At 39.2% G+C, this 15,225-nt stretch overlaps 1 protein-coding gene across 4 annotated transcripts in view; it reads left to right on the top strand.

Moving 5' to 3' along the window:
• The window catches only part of immp1l (inner mitochondrial membrane peptidase subunit 1), a 173,762-nt gene that overhangs the window by 86,234 nt on the left and 72,303 nt on the right, over positions 1–15,225 (top strand). For 3 of the 4 annotated variants that reach the window (XM_048545053.2, XM_048545054.2, XM_059652120.1), the window contains 2 exons: positions 10,998–11,086; positions 11,186–11,312. In XM_048545053.2, coding sequence (XP_048401010.1) covers positions 10,998–11,086; positions 11,186–11,312 — 216 coding nt within the window. Of the gene's footprint in view, positions 1–10,173; positions 10,267–10,997; positions 11,087–11,185; positions 11,313–15,225 lie in introns of those variants that run through there. The other variant, XM_048545055.2, reaches the window with a different exon arrangement.

Raw genomic sequence — 15,225 nt, 5'->3', positions numbered from 1 at the left:
GCGTGACACTGTATTGTAAGCATGTTCCTCTGCTGTAAACCTATAGATATTAGTCCAGATATTTATGTGACTGAGGAATGTAATGCTTAAATGTAATAATTAGCTGTAATAAATATCTGATGGATGTGAGACAACATTAGGATTACTGTATCTGGTCAAATACATGTTGGATGTAAACTTACACTATGGAGCACTAGTGACTGTATAAGAGATTCCATTATCTTAGTGGTAGATATTTGGAAAACTAATTGGAAGACCAATGAGATGACAACAACTTGGACAGTAGGCAGTTTGGACATGGATAGTTCCATACCTTTAGGTAGCATGGGTTTCTGTGAGTGCAGTCAGCTGTACAGATCTATATATAAGACATGAATCACCAGGAAAACAACACTAATTTGTATAGCTTCAGGATTAACAGACTCAAACTCGTGTCATATAGATAGCAATCCCAAGAGTCAATTAACTAGATTGTTGGAAGATGCCACTGGAACACTGGCAAACCATGTAAAGATATGTGCGTGAAGTGGTGAATGACTACATCATCACTTCACTAACCACACTCAAACACTTGACACTAGTATGTACTGTCAAATGAATGACCCTTAAGTGTCAAATATCAAAGCAAGATGTTCACATTGGTGTTGCATGAAAATGCAGCAATGCAATGGAGAATGAATTGCCAACCCCAGGACAATCTATGCTCAGAAGGCAAGTACAAATAACCTTGCCCAGCAACTGAATGTCTAATTGTTTTGAAACAAGGAACAGTCTTCTTTAAAGATGGAGGAGAATGAAAGATACACAATTAGCATCAGTACAGAATTACCTTAAGTCCACAAAAGTCAGAGAGTCCAAGTTAGAAATACAAATACAAATACTTGGAAAGCAGCAAAGCTTTCTAAAATCAGCAAACAGCCTAAAGGATATAAAGTCATTACTAATGCAGAGTTGCATTGCAAAGATGCTTCAAGCTGGCCCAGACCAATGCATGGCATGTCAATCATGTGCAATGAGAACAGGGAAGAAGACATTTTGTTTACCAAAGAGGCAGCAAATAGCAGCAAAACAATCAAATTGTAAAATAAGTGCAACAAAGAACAAGGCATAACTCTCCACATGGAAATAGTTTTATTAGATTACACTTTCAACGTGTTACACTGATGTTTTAATTCTCTTTTTAACCTGAGTTCTTAATATCTGTTTTAGCTGTTTGTATAATTATTAAATTGACAGCGCATTTCAGTACAAACATGTATATATGTTTGGGATAAGTTTTCATCAGAGGATAACTGAGATGCTGGTTTATATGTCATGGTGAGTGTGCCTTTAAAAGACACGCTAATCATAACATTGCTGCAACATAGCATGTGGCCTGAGGATATAAAGATTTCATATTCAGTCTTAATCATGGTCATGATCCACATAACCAGGGGAAATAGAGAGGATTTTAAACTAAACAAGATAGGGTGAGGGATCAAGCTTGGGCTATAGTGATAAAACCGGGGTAAGAGCGGAGAGGAAGGTCAGAGGATGTCAGGAAGGGACAGAGAGGGAAAGAAAACTTAAAAAACATACCAGAGTCAAGACTATATGTTACAATATAACAAAAATAGCTGTCAATGTACACAACATCCATGAGAAAGTTGATTAATTGATACCGCACTTTGAAGTTAATAAGTATTATCTGAAATCCACCACAGAGACATGGCAGCAAGATTAGGTTCTGAACTTTCAAGAAGAACGGAAAGCTAGGTAAAGTGGAAGGGGTAGTATTCTTAATCAGAGATAGTATTTGTGCAATAATAATGTCTTTGATTCAGGAGTTAAGGTTATGGAGTCTGTTTACTTGAAGATGAAGAACAGTAAGGAAAAAAGGAAGGAGTGATAAACAGACCTCCAAACAGGGGCCACAATGTGAGATGAATTACACAGGAAGAACTTTTGGCTGCTTGTGATATCAAGGGGCAGAAATAATTGTGGGGGGTATCTTAATCTAAACTGGAAAAATCAGAGTGTTAATAGTAGTCTTGATGTGGAATTCATTGAACACCGTTGACATTGTGCTGCTCTCAGGAACTTTCTAAAACTGACCACAGAGCTGATAGGATTAAATAAAGGCTTTAAATTAAAACAAAGAATGGTGGATGTTGAAGATCAAAAACAAAAGTAGAAACTGCTGGAGAAACTTAGTAAGTCTTGCAACTTCTGTGGAAAGAAAGCAGAGTTAATATTTTGAGTCTAGCATCTCAAAGAAGGGTCACTGGCCTCACTGTTAACTCTGCTGATGCTCCACTGATGCTGCCAGACCAGCTGAGTTCCTGCAGCAATTTCTGTTTTTAAGTAAAGGCACCTCTGGGTAGCAACAATCATAATGTGAATAAATTTTATATCCATTTTGAAGGGAAGAAGATGATTGGGGCGAAGACTTGCATTTAAACTTGAAAAGGGACTAATATATGGGCATTTAAGCTGAGCTAGCTGAAGTCAATTGGGATATTAGGCTAGCATATAGGTCAATAGTGAAACTGGCAAACATTTGAAGGGATATTTCAGAATTCTCAGAATAAGGATCTTCCAATGTTAATGGATAATTCCAAGAGAGGACCCACCATCCATGGTTAACTAAAGAAGTTAAAGAAAATGTCACGCTAAGGAAGAAAAGATATAATTACACAAAGACAGGTGACAGGTTAGATGACTGGTCAGAATATTAAGAATGACACAGAATAACTAAAAAGTTAATTAGGACAAATAACATAGAGCTTGAGAGGAAATTAACCAGAAATGTGAAAAACAAATAGCAAGAGTGTCTATAGATATTTGAAAAGGATAAGTAGTAAAGTGTGTGTCGGTCCTTCAGATGTTAAGAATGGGAATTAATTAAAAAATCATAAACATGGTAGATGTAATGAGTAAATACTTTGCTTCGGCCTTCACAATTGAGGATAGAAAAGATATCCCAGTAATACTTATAAATCTAGAGGTTGAAGGAAGAGAGGAATGGAGTCAAATTGTATTCATTAAGGAAATGAGTAAACAGAGCAAACTGATGAAGCTGTAGGTTGATAAGCCTCCATGTCCTGATGAACTTCATCTTTGAGTTTTAAGATAAGGGTTCTTATTTTTCTAAAGTTCTTTAAATTCTGGAAAGGGGCCATGAAATTGGAAAATAGTATATACCCAAAAAAGAACAGAGGTAAAATACAGGAAACTGAAGGACATTTAACTTTATGTTGTATGGGGAAGCTGTTAAATTGATCATTACAGAGATTTTAACCGGGCACTTTAAAAACTCGGGGTAATCGGGAGGATTCAGCATGGCTTTGTGAAATGGAAATCCTGTTTGACTAATTTGTTGGCACTCTTTGAGGAGTAATTGGCACTGTTTAAAAGGAAGATCCAGTTTTATAAAATTCATTCATAGAGTATGAGCTTTGCTCGCTTGGGTTATCATTTATTGCTTATCTTTAATTGTCATTGAGACAGTAGTGGTAAGCTACCTTATTGGACTGCTACAGTCCATTTAGTATAGATACAGTGTTGTTTTGGATGGAGTTCCGGGATTTTGATCCAGCAACAATAAAGGAATGCGACATGTTTCTGAGTCAGGAAGGTGAATGGCTTGGAAGGGAATTTGCAGTGGTGGTATTCCTCTGTATCTACTACCCTTGCCCTCTATCAGCTAGTAATATTGAGTTTAGAATAGAATAGAACCATCGAATCCCTACAGTGTGGAAGCAGGCCATTTCATCCATCAAGCCCACACCAACCCTCCAAAAGCATCCTATCCATACTCACCTCTCTACCTATCCCTGTAACTCTGCTATTCCCCTGGCTAATCCACCTAATGTGAACACCTTTGGACTGTGGGAGGAAACTGGAGAACCAGGAGGAAACCCATGCAGACAGTTGCCTAGGATTGGAATTAAACCTAGGCCCTTGGTGCTGTGAGGCAGCAGTGCTAACCACCGAGCCACCGTGCTGCCATTTGGAAGGTATGGTATAAGCAAGTTTGGTGGCATTCAATAGTGCACCTTGTATACAGTACACAATGCTACTACTGTGAATTGATGGTGGAGGGAATGAGTGTTTGTAGATGTGATGCCAATCAAATGGGCTACTTTGTCCTGGCTGGTATCAGGCTTCTTGAGTTTTGGAACAGTAATCATCCAGGCAAGTAGGGAATATTCCATCATGCACATGGGTGTAGGATTAGGGGAGTCAGGAGGTGAGTTAGTGTCTGCAGAATTCCTAGCCCTTGACCTGCTGTTGAAGCCACAGTATTTGAATGTCTGGTCCAGATCAGATTTGGTCAGTGATAAGCCCCAGGCTGTTGATAGTTTTTTAGTGATGATAATGCCAGTGACTATCAAGGGACAATGGTTAGATTCCCACTTGGTGGAAATGTCATTACCTTGCACTGGTGTTGGACAAATGTTATTTGTCAACCCAAGAGTGATGGTTGTCCAGATCTTGCTACAAATGGACATGGACTGTTTTAGTATCTGAGCAGTTGCAAATGGTGCTGAACATTGTGCAATCATCAGTCATCACCTCCATTTTTGACTTTCTGATGGAAGGAATGTCATTGATGAAGCAGCTGAAAATGGTTGGGCCAAGGATATTATCCTGAGGAACTCCTGTAGCAATATCTTAGGGCTGAAATGACTGTTCTACCATTAACCACAACCATCTTCCTTTGTACTCGATATGACTTTAATCAACAGAGACAGTTCCTCTGATTCCCATTGACTCAAGTTTTGTTAAGCGCTCCTTTTGATGTTATTTAGTCAAATGTGGCTTGATGTCAAAGGCAGTAGCTCTAAGCTCCCCTCTGAGTACTTCATTTTATTTTGTCCATGTTCAAACGAAAGCTATAATGAGGTCAGGAGCTGAGTGGGCTGTGGTGGAACCCAAACCGAGTGTCATTGAGCAGGTTATTGCGAGGCAACTCTGCTCGATAGCATTGTTGGTGATCCTTTCCATCACTTTACTGATCAAGAATAGACTTATGGAGCAATAATTGGCGAGGTTGGATTTGACCTGTTTTTGTGTACAGGATTTGCTGGTTATTTTTTCACATTGCTGAATAGATTCCAGTGTTATAGCTGTACTGAAACAGCTTGGCTAAGGGAGTAGCAAGTTCTAGAGCACAACTCTTCAGAATATTGCCAAGGCCTTTCCAATATCCATTGCTTTTAAGGCATTACTTGATGTTATGTGTTGTCATTTGAACTGGCTGAATAAGGCATTCTGTCATGTTGTGGTCCTCTGTTGGAAGCCAAGATCAATCACCTGCTCAGCGCTTCCTGCTGAAAATTATTGTAAATACTTCAGTCTTGCCTTTTGCGCTGAGGATGGGGTAACTGAGGATTCTCCTCCTCCAACGAGTTGTTTAATTGCCTACCGCCATTCATAACTGGATGTTAGAGATTAGATTAGATTTGTTAGTTGTGGAATTGCTTGGCGCTTGCCTATCACTATTCTACCTGTAGTTCTGTTTTGTAGCTTCAACAGTTTGGTATCTCATTTTCAAGCATGCCTGGTGATGCCATAAGTGTCTTGAGTCAATGCTTTGGACTCCCAGGGCAACTGCCTCCTGACTCTATGCAACTATGCTGCTACCTCTGTTGTGTCTGTCCTGCCAGTGGGACATAACATACCAATGATGGCTATGGTGTTATTTGTCTGAGGCATGGTTCATGCATATGACAATGTCAGACTGTCACTTAACTTGTCTGTAAAATGGCTCTTTCGATATGGGTGCTTGGTATTAGGAAGAAGGACTTTGCAAGATCTCCAGGGCTTTGATGCGATTGTCATTTCTGAGGTCAGTGCCAGATGGTCATCTGTTTAATTCCCTTTTTCAGACTTTTTAGTGGCTTTATAAAGTGAGTGTCTTGGTAGACCATTTCAGAGGACTGTTGGAGTCAACCACATTGCTGTGTTTCAGGGGGAAGTTGGAGGGGAGGGGGTGGGTCACATGTAGGCTAAACTTGATAAGGATGGCAAGAATGTCCTTTCTAAAGGACATTAGTGAATGAGATGAGTTTACAGTAGTGATTTCATGGTCATCATTAAAATTTACAACTTAAATTTTATTTTTTTTTAAAATTCACATTCTATTCTTTGCTATGGTTGAATTCAAACCTAGGTCTTCAGAGCATTACTGAATCTCCGATTGCTTGTCCAGTAATAATACTGCTACACCATCTCCTCCCAATTCTGTTGATGTAATTTAAATGGACTTCCAGAATACATTTGAGAAGGTCCCACATAAAAAATGTTTGTGCAAAATAGGAACTCACGTTATGTACTAACATGGATAGAATACTGGCTAGTTGGCAGAAAGTGGAGAGTAAGCACAATTGGGTCCTTTTCGGATTGGCAGGATATGACAAATGGAGTATAGCAGGTTCTTGTGCTGGGAATCTCGTTAATGTTTTACAATTAATATTGATGATTTAGATGAGGCAATTGAAGGCATGATAGCTAAATGTGCAGAAGACACAAAGATAGGTAAAATGGTATGTTGTTAAACTGACAACTACGATGTACAGCTTAGGTGAGTTGGCAAAAATCTTCCAGATGGAATGAAATGTGAAAAAATGTACAGATGTTCACTTTAGCAGGAAAAATTTTTAAAAAAAGAATACTTACATGGAGAATGACCATAGAATTCCAAGATGCAGAGGAATTGAAGCGTGTTAGCACACGAGTCACAAATGGTTAATATGCAAGTACAATGCATAATCAGCCAGGCTAATGGTACGCTCACCTTTATGACTAAAGGAAAAGTAAAATTAAGGTAGTTATACCTTAGTTTTACAAGATGTTAGTGAGACTACACTTTGAATAGTGTGTAGATATTTGGTCTCCTAATTTACGGAAGGATATAAATGTATTGGAGCTATTTCAGACAATGTTTATTATATTGATACTGAGATGAGCTGGGTTGTCTTGTGTGGATATATTTGACAGGCTGGGATTGTCATCATTAGAATTAACAATGGCAATGGGTAATCTGATTGAATTTCTTAGATCCTGAGTGGTCTTGGTAAGCTGGGCATAAAAAGAATATTTTCTCTTGTTAGTCAGTCTAGACCCGAAATGTCATCCTTCTTGCTCCTATGATGCTGCTTGGCCTGCTGTGTTCATCCAGCTCTACACCTTGTTATCTAGAACTAGGGTACGCTGTTTTACAGAAAAGGCTACCCTTTTAGGAGAGAGATGAGAGTTTTTTTTCCCTCTCTATCAGAGGATTGTACAACTTTGAGTCTCTGCATCAAAATGCAGTGGAGGCCAGGTCATTTTAAGGTGAAAGTAGATGTATTCTTATAAGGCCAAGACATCAATAGGTATCAGGGATAAGTGAGAATGCAGAATTTGGAACAAAAGCAGATCAGCCATGATCTTATTGAATGACTGAGTAGGCTTGAGAGGCAGAATGGCCTACTTCTGCTTCGAATCCATATGTTCATATGGTGAATATTTTGGCCAGAAAATTAGATGAATATCTTTTTAGAGAGTCAAAACCCTTGCAGTACTGTATCACCAGAATACTGAGGGGAGCCAAATTGGGGATGTTGCTGGCCATACAAGATTCCTTGAGTGGCTATCTGGTGACAAGCTGGAGGCCAGAAAAGCCTCCTTTATTTCCCCTGCCTCACACAAAATACTTCTGCTATAGAGGTCTACTTTGCTGTGGAGGGATTTTCTTTCCACAATAATACCCTGCCACCCATGTTGACCAATAATTTTCTTAGGCACCCTGCGAAGATCTATGTCTTGATCTTCCTGCAAATTCTCCAATGCACCCGTCTCCTGGTGATGCTGTTGACAGGAACACTCTGCAGGCCTCTGCATTCTTAGTTTACTGGTGTTCCCAGACTCAGCCGCCTAATTAGCAATGACTAATAAGATTGTGAAGATAGGCAGCTGGGTGTCACCTCTGAAAATCTTTGAAGGAGGTAAGATTCTGCTTAATGCCTCTGAGATTCACAGATATTACCTGAAGTAAAATATTTAAGCAAGCCAATGCAGAGGCAAGAATGTATAAGCCGATCTTAGCTAATCAGAGTATGTTGCCATTTTTAGTTGAAAAGATTCATATGTTTACTGGAAGTGCATGTCATTGGAAGGCAGAATCTATATTTATGATAGTGATATTATGCATAATGAGCCATTATTGAATTGTAGTTTCAGAGTTAAGAATATAAGAATATAACAACATAAGAAATAGGAGCAGGGATAGTCAGTAAGCCCACGCATTCTTGAAGGTTATGGCTGAACTTTAAAATCAATTCTACTTTCCTTGATCATTTAGTACCAAAAAATGTCTCAATTTGACTCTTAAATATATACTTAAATGAAACATCACAGTTCTCTTTTATAGAAAATTGTAATGAACCACAACTAAATGATTGAGCCCTTATCCTGAGACAATGTCTTTCGCTCTTAGTAAGTACCTTGTCAAGCTGTCTAACTTTCTGCATTCAGTGAAACCACTTTTAAGTCTTTAAATCTTTGCTGGATATAGGCCTGTTCTGTACAATCATGTGTCATAAGATAAGCCCTCTCATCCCATGATTCAATCTCTTAAACTTTGTTGCATCCATTCTGAGGCAAGTATATCTTTCCTTCAGAGAGGAACCTATGTTTAGTCTCACCATCACCTGTGTAATTGCGGCAAGATTTCCTAATACTCCAAAACCTTTGTAATAAAGGCTAAAATATGATTGCCTTTATTAGCAGGCCTATGAGCTAACTATAGGTTTAACAGCTTAAGAAGTGGGAGCCAGAGTAAGCCATTCAAACTGGCAGTCAACGTGATTGTGGCTGGTGCTCTACTTCAATGTCATTTCACACACTATCCCTATGTCATTTGGTGTCTTCAATATCGAGATATCTGTCACTCTCTGTCTTGAATATACTCAATGGCTGAGCCTTCACAGCCCTTTGGAGTGGTGAATTCTAAAGATTCATTACCAATTGTATGAAAAAAAAACTTTTCATCTCTATCCTAGTCCTAGGACTAGACAGAATGAGGAACTGAAAGAAATGAGTACTAGTAAAAAAAACAGTTTTCGAGAAATATTGAGATTGGAAGTTGACAAATTCCTGGGATCAAATGCTTTATTTCTCAATGTTGAAAGAGGCAGAGTGTAAAGACTAGCTGCATTGCTGATCATCTTTTGATATTTTATGGATCCTGGTATGGTCCCTCTAGATTATAAGCTTGCAAATGTATTACTGTTATTTATTATTATTGAAGGAAGTTGGGCGAGCCAAAACAGTGAACTACAAACTATAGGCCTGACATTAGTAATGGGGAAAATGATTAGAATCTAAAGTATAGGATGTGACAACTGGACACACAGAAAATGATGACCTGATTGGGCATTGTCGACATAGATTTATGAAAGGGAAATCATATATTTGACAAACCTATTGGAGATTTTTGAGCATGATAGAACAGATTAAGTGGAGTCATTAGATTTGGTGAATTTGGATTTTCAGAAAGAGTTTGAAATGGTACTATCAGAGATTAGTAAACATATGGAGTTGAAGGTAACTGTACTGGCATGGGTTGAAGATAAGTTACAGAAAATAAATTCTACAAATGTGACTAATTGGTACTAAAAGAATCAATACTTGGTCCCATCCGTTTATTATCTGTGTCAACGATTTGGATGTGCAGTTCGAATGTAATAATTCCAAGTTTACCAATGACCCAAATCAAGTTGGAAATCTGGAAAATGAGGAGGGTGCAAAGACGCTTCAAGAGGATTTGGTCAGATTGAGTGAGGGGACGAGTACATGTCGGATGGAATATAATGTGAATAAGTGTGAGGGAAACATTTTTGGTCAAAGGAAAGGAAGTGCAGAGTATTTCATAAATGATGAGACTCTGGAAAATGTTAATATCCAAGGGACTTCTACGTTCTTGTTCATAAGTCAATGAAAGTCAACATGCAAACAGTTAGGAAGGAAAATAGTATGCTGTCCTTTACCATAAGAAGAGTTGAGTACAGAAGTAAAGATGTCTTGCCTCAATTGTATAGAACCTAGGTGAGACATCACCTAGAGAATTGGATATGTGCAGATTTTGACTTTTATTGAAGGAAGGATATATTTTCATAGGGGAAGGATACATTTTCATGCAGCAGAGGTTCACCAAACTGAATCCAGTTTTGTGAAACTATCCAACGAGGAGAGATGGAAAAGCCTGGGCCTGAATTCTCGAGAGTTTTAGAAAATAAGGTATGATCTAATTGAAACTTATAGAATTCTTTAAGGGCTGAAAGTGTACGTGCAGAAGTGAAGGTTTCCCAGGCTGCGATCTAAGAACCAGAAGACCCAGTTTCAGAATAAAGGAAATTCCACTTGGAATGAGATGAAGAAGAATTTCTTCACTCAGAGGATATGGAATTCTTTATTTCAGTAAGATGTGGAAGCTCAGTTAGTTCAAGATATAGATTGATTGATTTCTAGATGCGAATGTCAAATTGGAGATAGTGTGAATGATTGGCCATTGTCTGGAATGGAAAAGCAGGATGAATGGCCTACTTTTAACTTCAATGTCCCAAATGGTCTATGTTTTATTCTGTGACTATGTTGCCTGGTTCTAGATTGGAAGTTCTAGTTCTAAAGCGTATTTACTGCATCAACCTATCAAACTCAGTTGGATTTTTTAAAATGATTGAATGAGATTGTGTCTCAATCTAGTGTCTAATAAATCAAAAATAGGATGTTTGTCGTTTGAGAGTGAAAAGGAAAAATAACGGCAACTTTGTTCTTTCAATCAAAATCATCTTTAATTGAAATTTCAGTAGAATACTTTCGAAGTTTGAATACGATTATCCCAAAGACAGCAGAAATTTCCGAACCAATGTTTTTGTTGTTGGCTCCAGGAAAGATTTTTCAACCTGCTTGCTTAAGTATGTTCAATTTATTTGCTTAGAAGTCAGCAATGTAATTTCCTTCATTTGCAGTGTTCCGGTCCTTCCATGGAGCCTACAATTAAGACCTATGATGTAATTATCTCTGAGAAACTCAGTCGACAGTTTTATCGCATTGAAACGTAAGTGGCCATGAAATTACAAGTATCAGAAACGTAAAATCATGTAATTTTTCTGTTCATATATATTTCCTTTAATCTCACTTGGAATTTTGTCCACAGAGGTGATGTGGTAATTGCTAAAAGTCCCAGTAATCCCAAAATGAATATTTGCAAACGAGTGATTGGTCTAGAAGGAGACAAAGTGTGCACCAGTGGTCCACTAGATGCCTTTAAGACCCATAGATATGTAAGTATTATTTTCTTTAGGTAGCTCCTTCAACAATAATCATTACCTTTTGAGCATTAAGTAACAACAGTTAAAGCCTATTTAGTGCAACAACACAAGTAGTGAACCTGCAGAAAGTCACTGCAAGGTAACACTGTGACCTTGACAATTGTGTAAAAATTTTTCAAGTAAAGATAATGATTCATCACTGTGATTGTGTGCCTGTAAGGTGTATATCTGGAAAAGGGTTGAATCTTTTTTGATGAGATGGCAAGACTGATGTATGAAAAGAGACTGGATCAGTTCACGTGAGTTGAGAAGAATGAGGTGAGATCTCCGAGAAACTTATAAAGTTCTAACAGGACTGCACAGAATTAGTACAGGAAAGATTTTCCTAATGATCAGGGGACCCAGAACAATAGATCACAGTTTAAGGATCTTGTTAGGCCATTTAGGACTGAGATGAGGAACTTCTTCACCCAAAGAGTAGTGAACCTTTGAAATCTCTGCCATGGAAAGCAGTTGAATGTAAACATTGTTTTCAAAAAGGAGTTAGTTATAGTTCTTAGAGGTAAATGGATCAAAAGGTATGGGGGAAAAAGTGGGAACAGGATACTGAGTTGAGTAATCAGTTGTGATCACATTGAATGGTAACAGGCTCGAAGTGACAACTGGCCTACTCCTGCTCCTATTAGAGATAATGGGAACTGCAGATGCTGGAGAATCCAAGATAACAAAGTGTGGAGCTGGATGAACACAGCAGGCCAAGCAGCATCTTAGGAGCATAAAAGCCTACACTCTTCATCAGAAAAGGGGGATGAGGAGAGGATTCTGAAATGAGTAGGGAGAGAGGGGGAGGCGGATCGAAAATGGATGGAGGAGAAGACAGGTGGAGAGGAGACAGACAAGTTAAAGGGGCGGGGATGGAGCCTGTGGAGGTGAGTGTAGGTGGGGAGGTAGGGAGGGGTTAGATCAGTCCGGGGAGGACGGACAGGTCAAGGGGGTGGGATGAGGTTAGAAGGTAGGAAATGGAGATGCAGCTTGAGGTGGGAGGCGGTGTCCGCCCTCCCCTGACTGACCTATCCCCTCTCTACCTCCCCACCTACACTCACCTCCACAGGCTCCATCCCCGCCCCTTTACTTGTCTGTCTCCTCTCCACCTATCTTCTCCTCCACCCATTTTCGATCCGCCTCCCTCTCTCTCCCTACTTATTTCAGAACTCTCTCCCCATCTCCCTTTTTTGATGAAGGGTCTAGGCTCGAAACGTCAGGTTTTGTGGTCCTAAGGTGCTGCTTGGCCTGCTGTGTTCATCCTGCTCCACACTTTGTTACTCCTGCTCCTATGGCCTGTTTTATATGATATCAATGATAAGAACTTTCTGAGTTGCCAGTCTTTGTTTTGCACTTTTCTATCAAAGGAACAGGCAGATGGACAGGCTCTGTCCATCTAATATTAATAAGATTGCCTTATTAAGAAAGAAATCAAATTAAATGAATACCAAGAAGTGATATAGGATCAGCAGGCATAGAATCTATAGGGGTAGACTTGAGGACTGGGAAACCTTTAAAAATCAGCTGACAATACCAAAAAGAGCAATAAGTGGTGAGAAGATGAGATCAGAATGAGCTAGCTAGTAACACAAAAGGAGATTGCAAGATTTTTTAAAAAAAATATCTGAAGGGTAAGCAAGCCATGAATGGACATTGAACCACTGGAAAATGAGGCTGGAGAATTTGTAATGGGAACAAAGATATGGCAGAGGAACTGAATGCATACTTTGCATCAGTTTTCACAGTGGAAGACATTAGCAGCATACCAGAACTTCTGAGAGAGGTAGAGAGCAGGGGTCAGTGTAGTGGCCATCATTAAAAAGAAGGTGATGGGGTAGCTGAAAGATCTAAAGGTGAATAAATTATTTGGACCAGATGGACAACACTCCAGAGTTCTAAACTCTAAAACCTTAGACACTTTACAATTTCTGAGGAGATCATAAAGACATTGGCAGTGATATTTCAGGAATCACTGAAGTCAGGGAGTGTACCAGGGACAAGAAAAGGACAATAGTAACACTCCTGTTTAAGAAGGGAGGGACACAGAAGACAGGAAACTATAGGTTGGTTAGAAGTTGGTAAGATTTTAGAGCCCATTATTAAGGATGAGATTGCTGAGTACTTCAAAGTGCACAGTAAAATTAGACTAAGTAAGCATGGCTTCGTCAATGGGAGGTCATGGCTGACAAATCTCTTAGAATTCTTTGAGGAGGAAATGAGCAAGTTAGACAAAGGAGAGCCAGTGGATGTGATGTACTTTGATTTCCAGAAGGCCTTTGACAACATGGCTTACAGAAGACTGCTAAGTAAAATAAGAGGTGTTAGGAGCAAGATATTGGCATGGATAGAGAATTGGCTGACTGGCAGATAGCAGAGTCAGGATAAAGGAGTCACAGGATAAAGCAGTCTTTCTCAAGATGCAGCTAATGACTTGTGGAGTTCCATTGAAGTTAGTGTTGGAATCTCAACTATCTATGTAATACATTAACAATCTGGGCAGATGAACTGAGGGCGTTGTTGCTAAGTTTGCAGATGACACAAAGATAATTAGAGTGGCAAGTACTGTTGGGAAGTGGGGAAGCTGCAGAAGGATTTGGACAGGCAAGGAGAGTGGTCAAGAAGTAGCAGATGAAATACAATGTGGGAAAGTGTGAGGTTATGCACCTTGGTAGGAAGAATAGAGATAAAAACTATGTTCTAAAAGGGGAACTACTTTGGAAATTTGAAGTGCAAAGGAACCTGGGAGTCTTAGTTCAGGTTTCTCTTCAGGTTCATGTGCAGGTTCCGTTGACGGTTAAGGCAAGAGCAATGTTGACAATCATTTCAAGAGGGCTAGAAAACAAGAGCCGAGATGTACTAATGAGGCAATACAAGGCTCTGGTCAGGCTGTGTTTGGAATAATCTGAGCAGTTTTGGGTCCCGTAATTAAGGGAAGATTTGCTGGCGTTGGAGGGGGTCCGGAAGAGGTTTACAAGGATAATTCCGGGTATGAAGGGTGTCTCATATGTGGAGGATTTGAGGACTCTAGGTCTGTACTTAATGAAGTTTAGAAGGATGAGAGGGTATCTGAGTGAAATTTACAGAATACTGAGAGATCTGTTTAGAATGATCGCGTGTGAGGATTTTTCCACTAATAAGGGAGACTAGTACCCGAGGGCACAGCCTCAAAGTAAAAGGGCAACCCTTTTGCACTGAGATGAGGAGGAATTTCTTCAGTCAGAAGGTGGTTAATCTATGGAACTCATTGCTCCAGAGCGCTGTGGAGGCCAAGTCATTGAGTGTATTTAATATAGAAGTAGGTAGATTCTTGATTGGTAAAGGGATCAAAGGGTTACAGGGAGCAGACAGAAGAATCGTGTTGAGAAACATATCACCCATGACTGAATGGCAACACAGATTCGATGGGGTAAATGGCCGATTACTGCTCTTATTTCTTATGGTCTTTTGTAGAATAAAGTTTGCTCCTGTGCCTATATCTTATTATCTTGTGTTCTTTTATTAAAAGTACATTGGCAGTTTTTTGTGAGTATGTTGAGTGACTGAATATGTTCAGTGACTAACCATCAAGATAACCAAAATGTCAGATTTTAATTGTGAATCATCTGAATTGTTCATTATTACCGTCAGCTGGAATCATGCCAATATAGTTATCGTATTATTGATTGCTCACTTGCTACTTTAAGCTAAGCAGTAATTCCCCTGCAATAATCATTGGGAATCTTTTCCTGTAAGGATTTTGGGCAATGGGTGATTTGTGAAAAGCACTGAGTAAATAGATTTAAGGGTGTATTAGTTCACCTCCACTTTTATTACCTAAATACATTGAAATAGGATAACATATCGTGAAGCTGCATCTATAATCTTTGATATGACTGAATGGTAT

Source organism: Stegostoma tigrinum, chromosome 17, assembly GCF_030684315.1.
Source record: "Stegostoma tigrinum isolate sSteTig4 chromosome 17, sSteTig4.hap1, whole genome shotgun sequence".
In the NCBI taxonomy this organism is placed as follows: domain Eukaryota; kingdom Metazoa; phylum Chordata; class Chondrichthyes; order Orectolobiformes; family Stegostomatidae; genus Stegostoma; species Stegostoma tigrinum.
The sequence above is the reverse complement of the archived record's forward strand: the minus strand, read 5'-3'. Positions and strand labels throughout refer to the sequence as shown.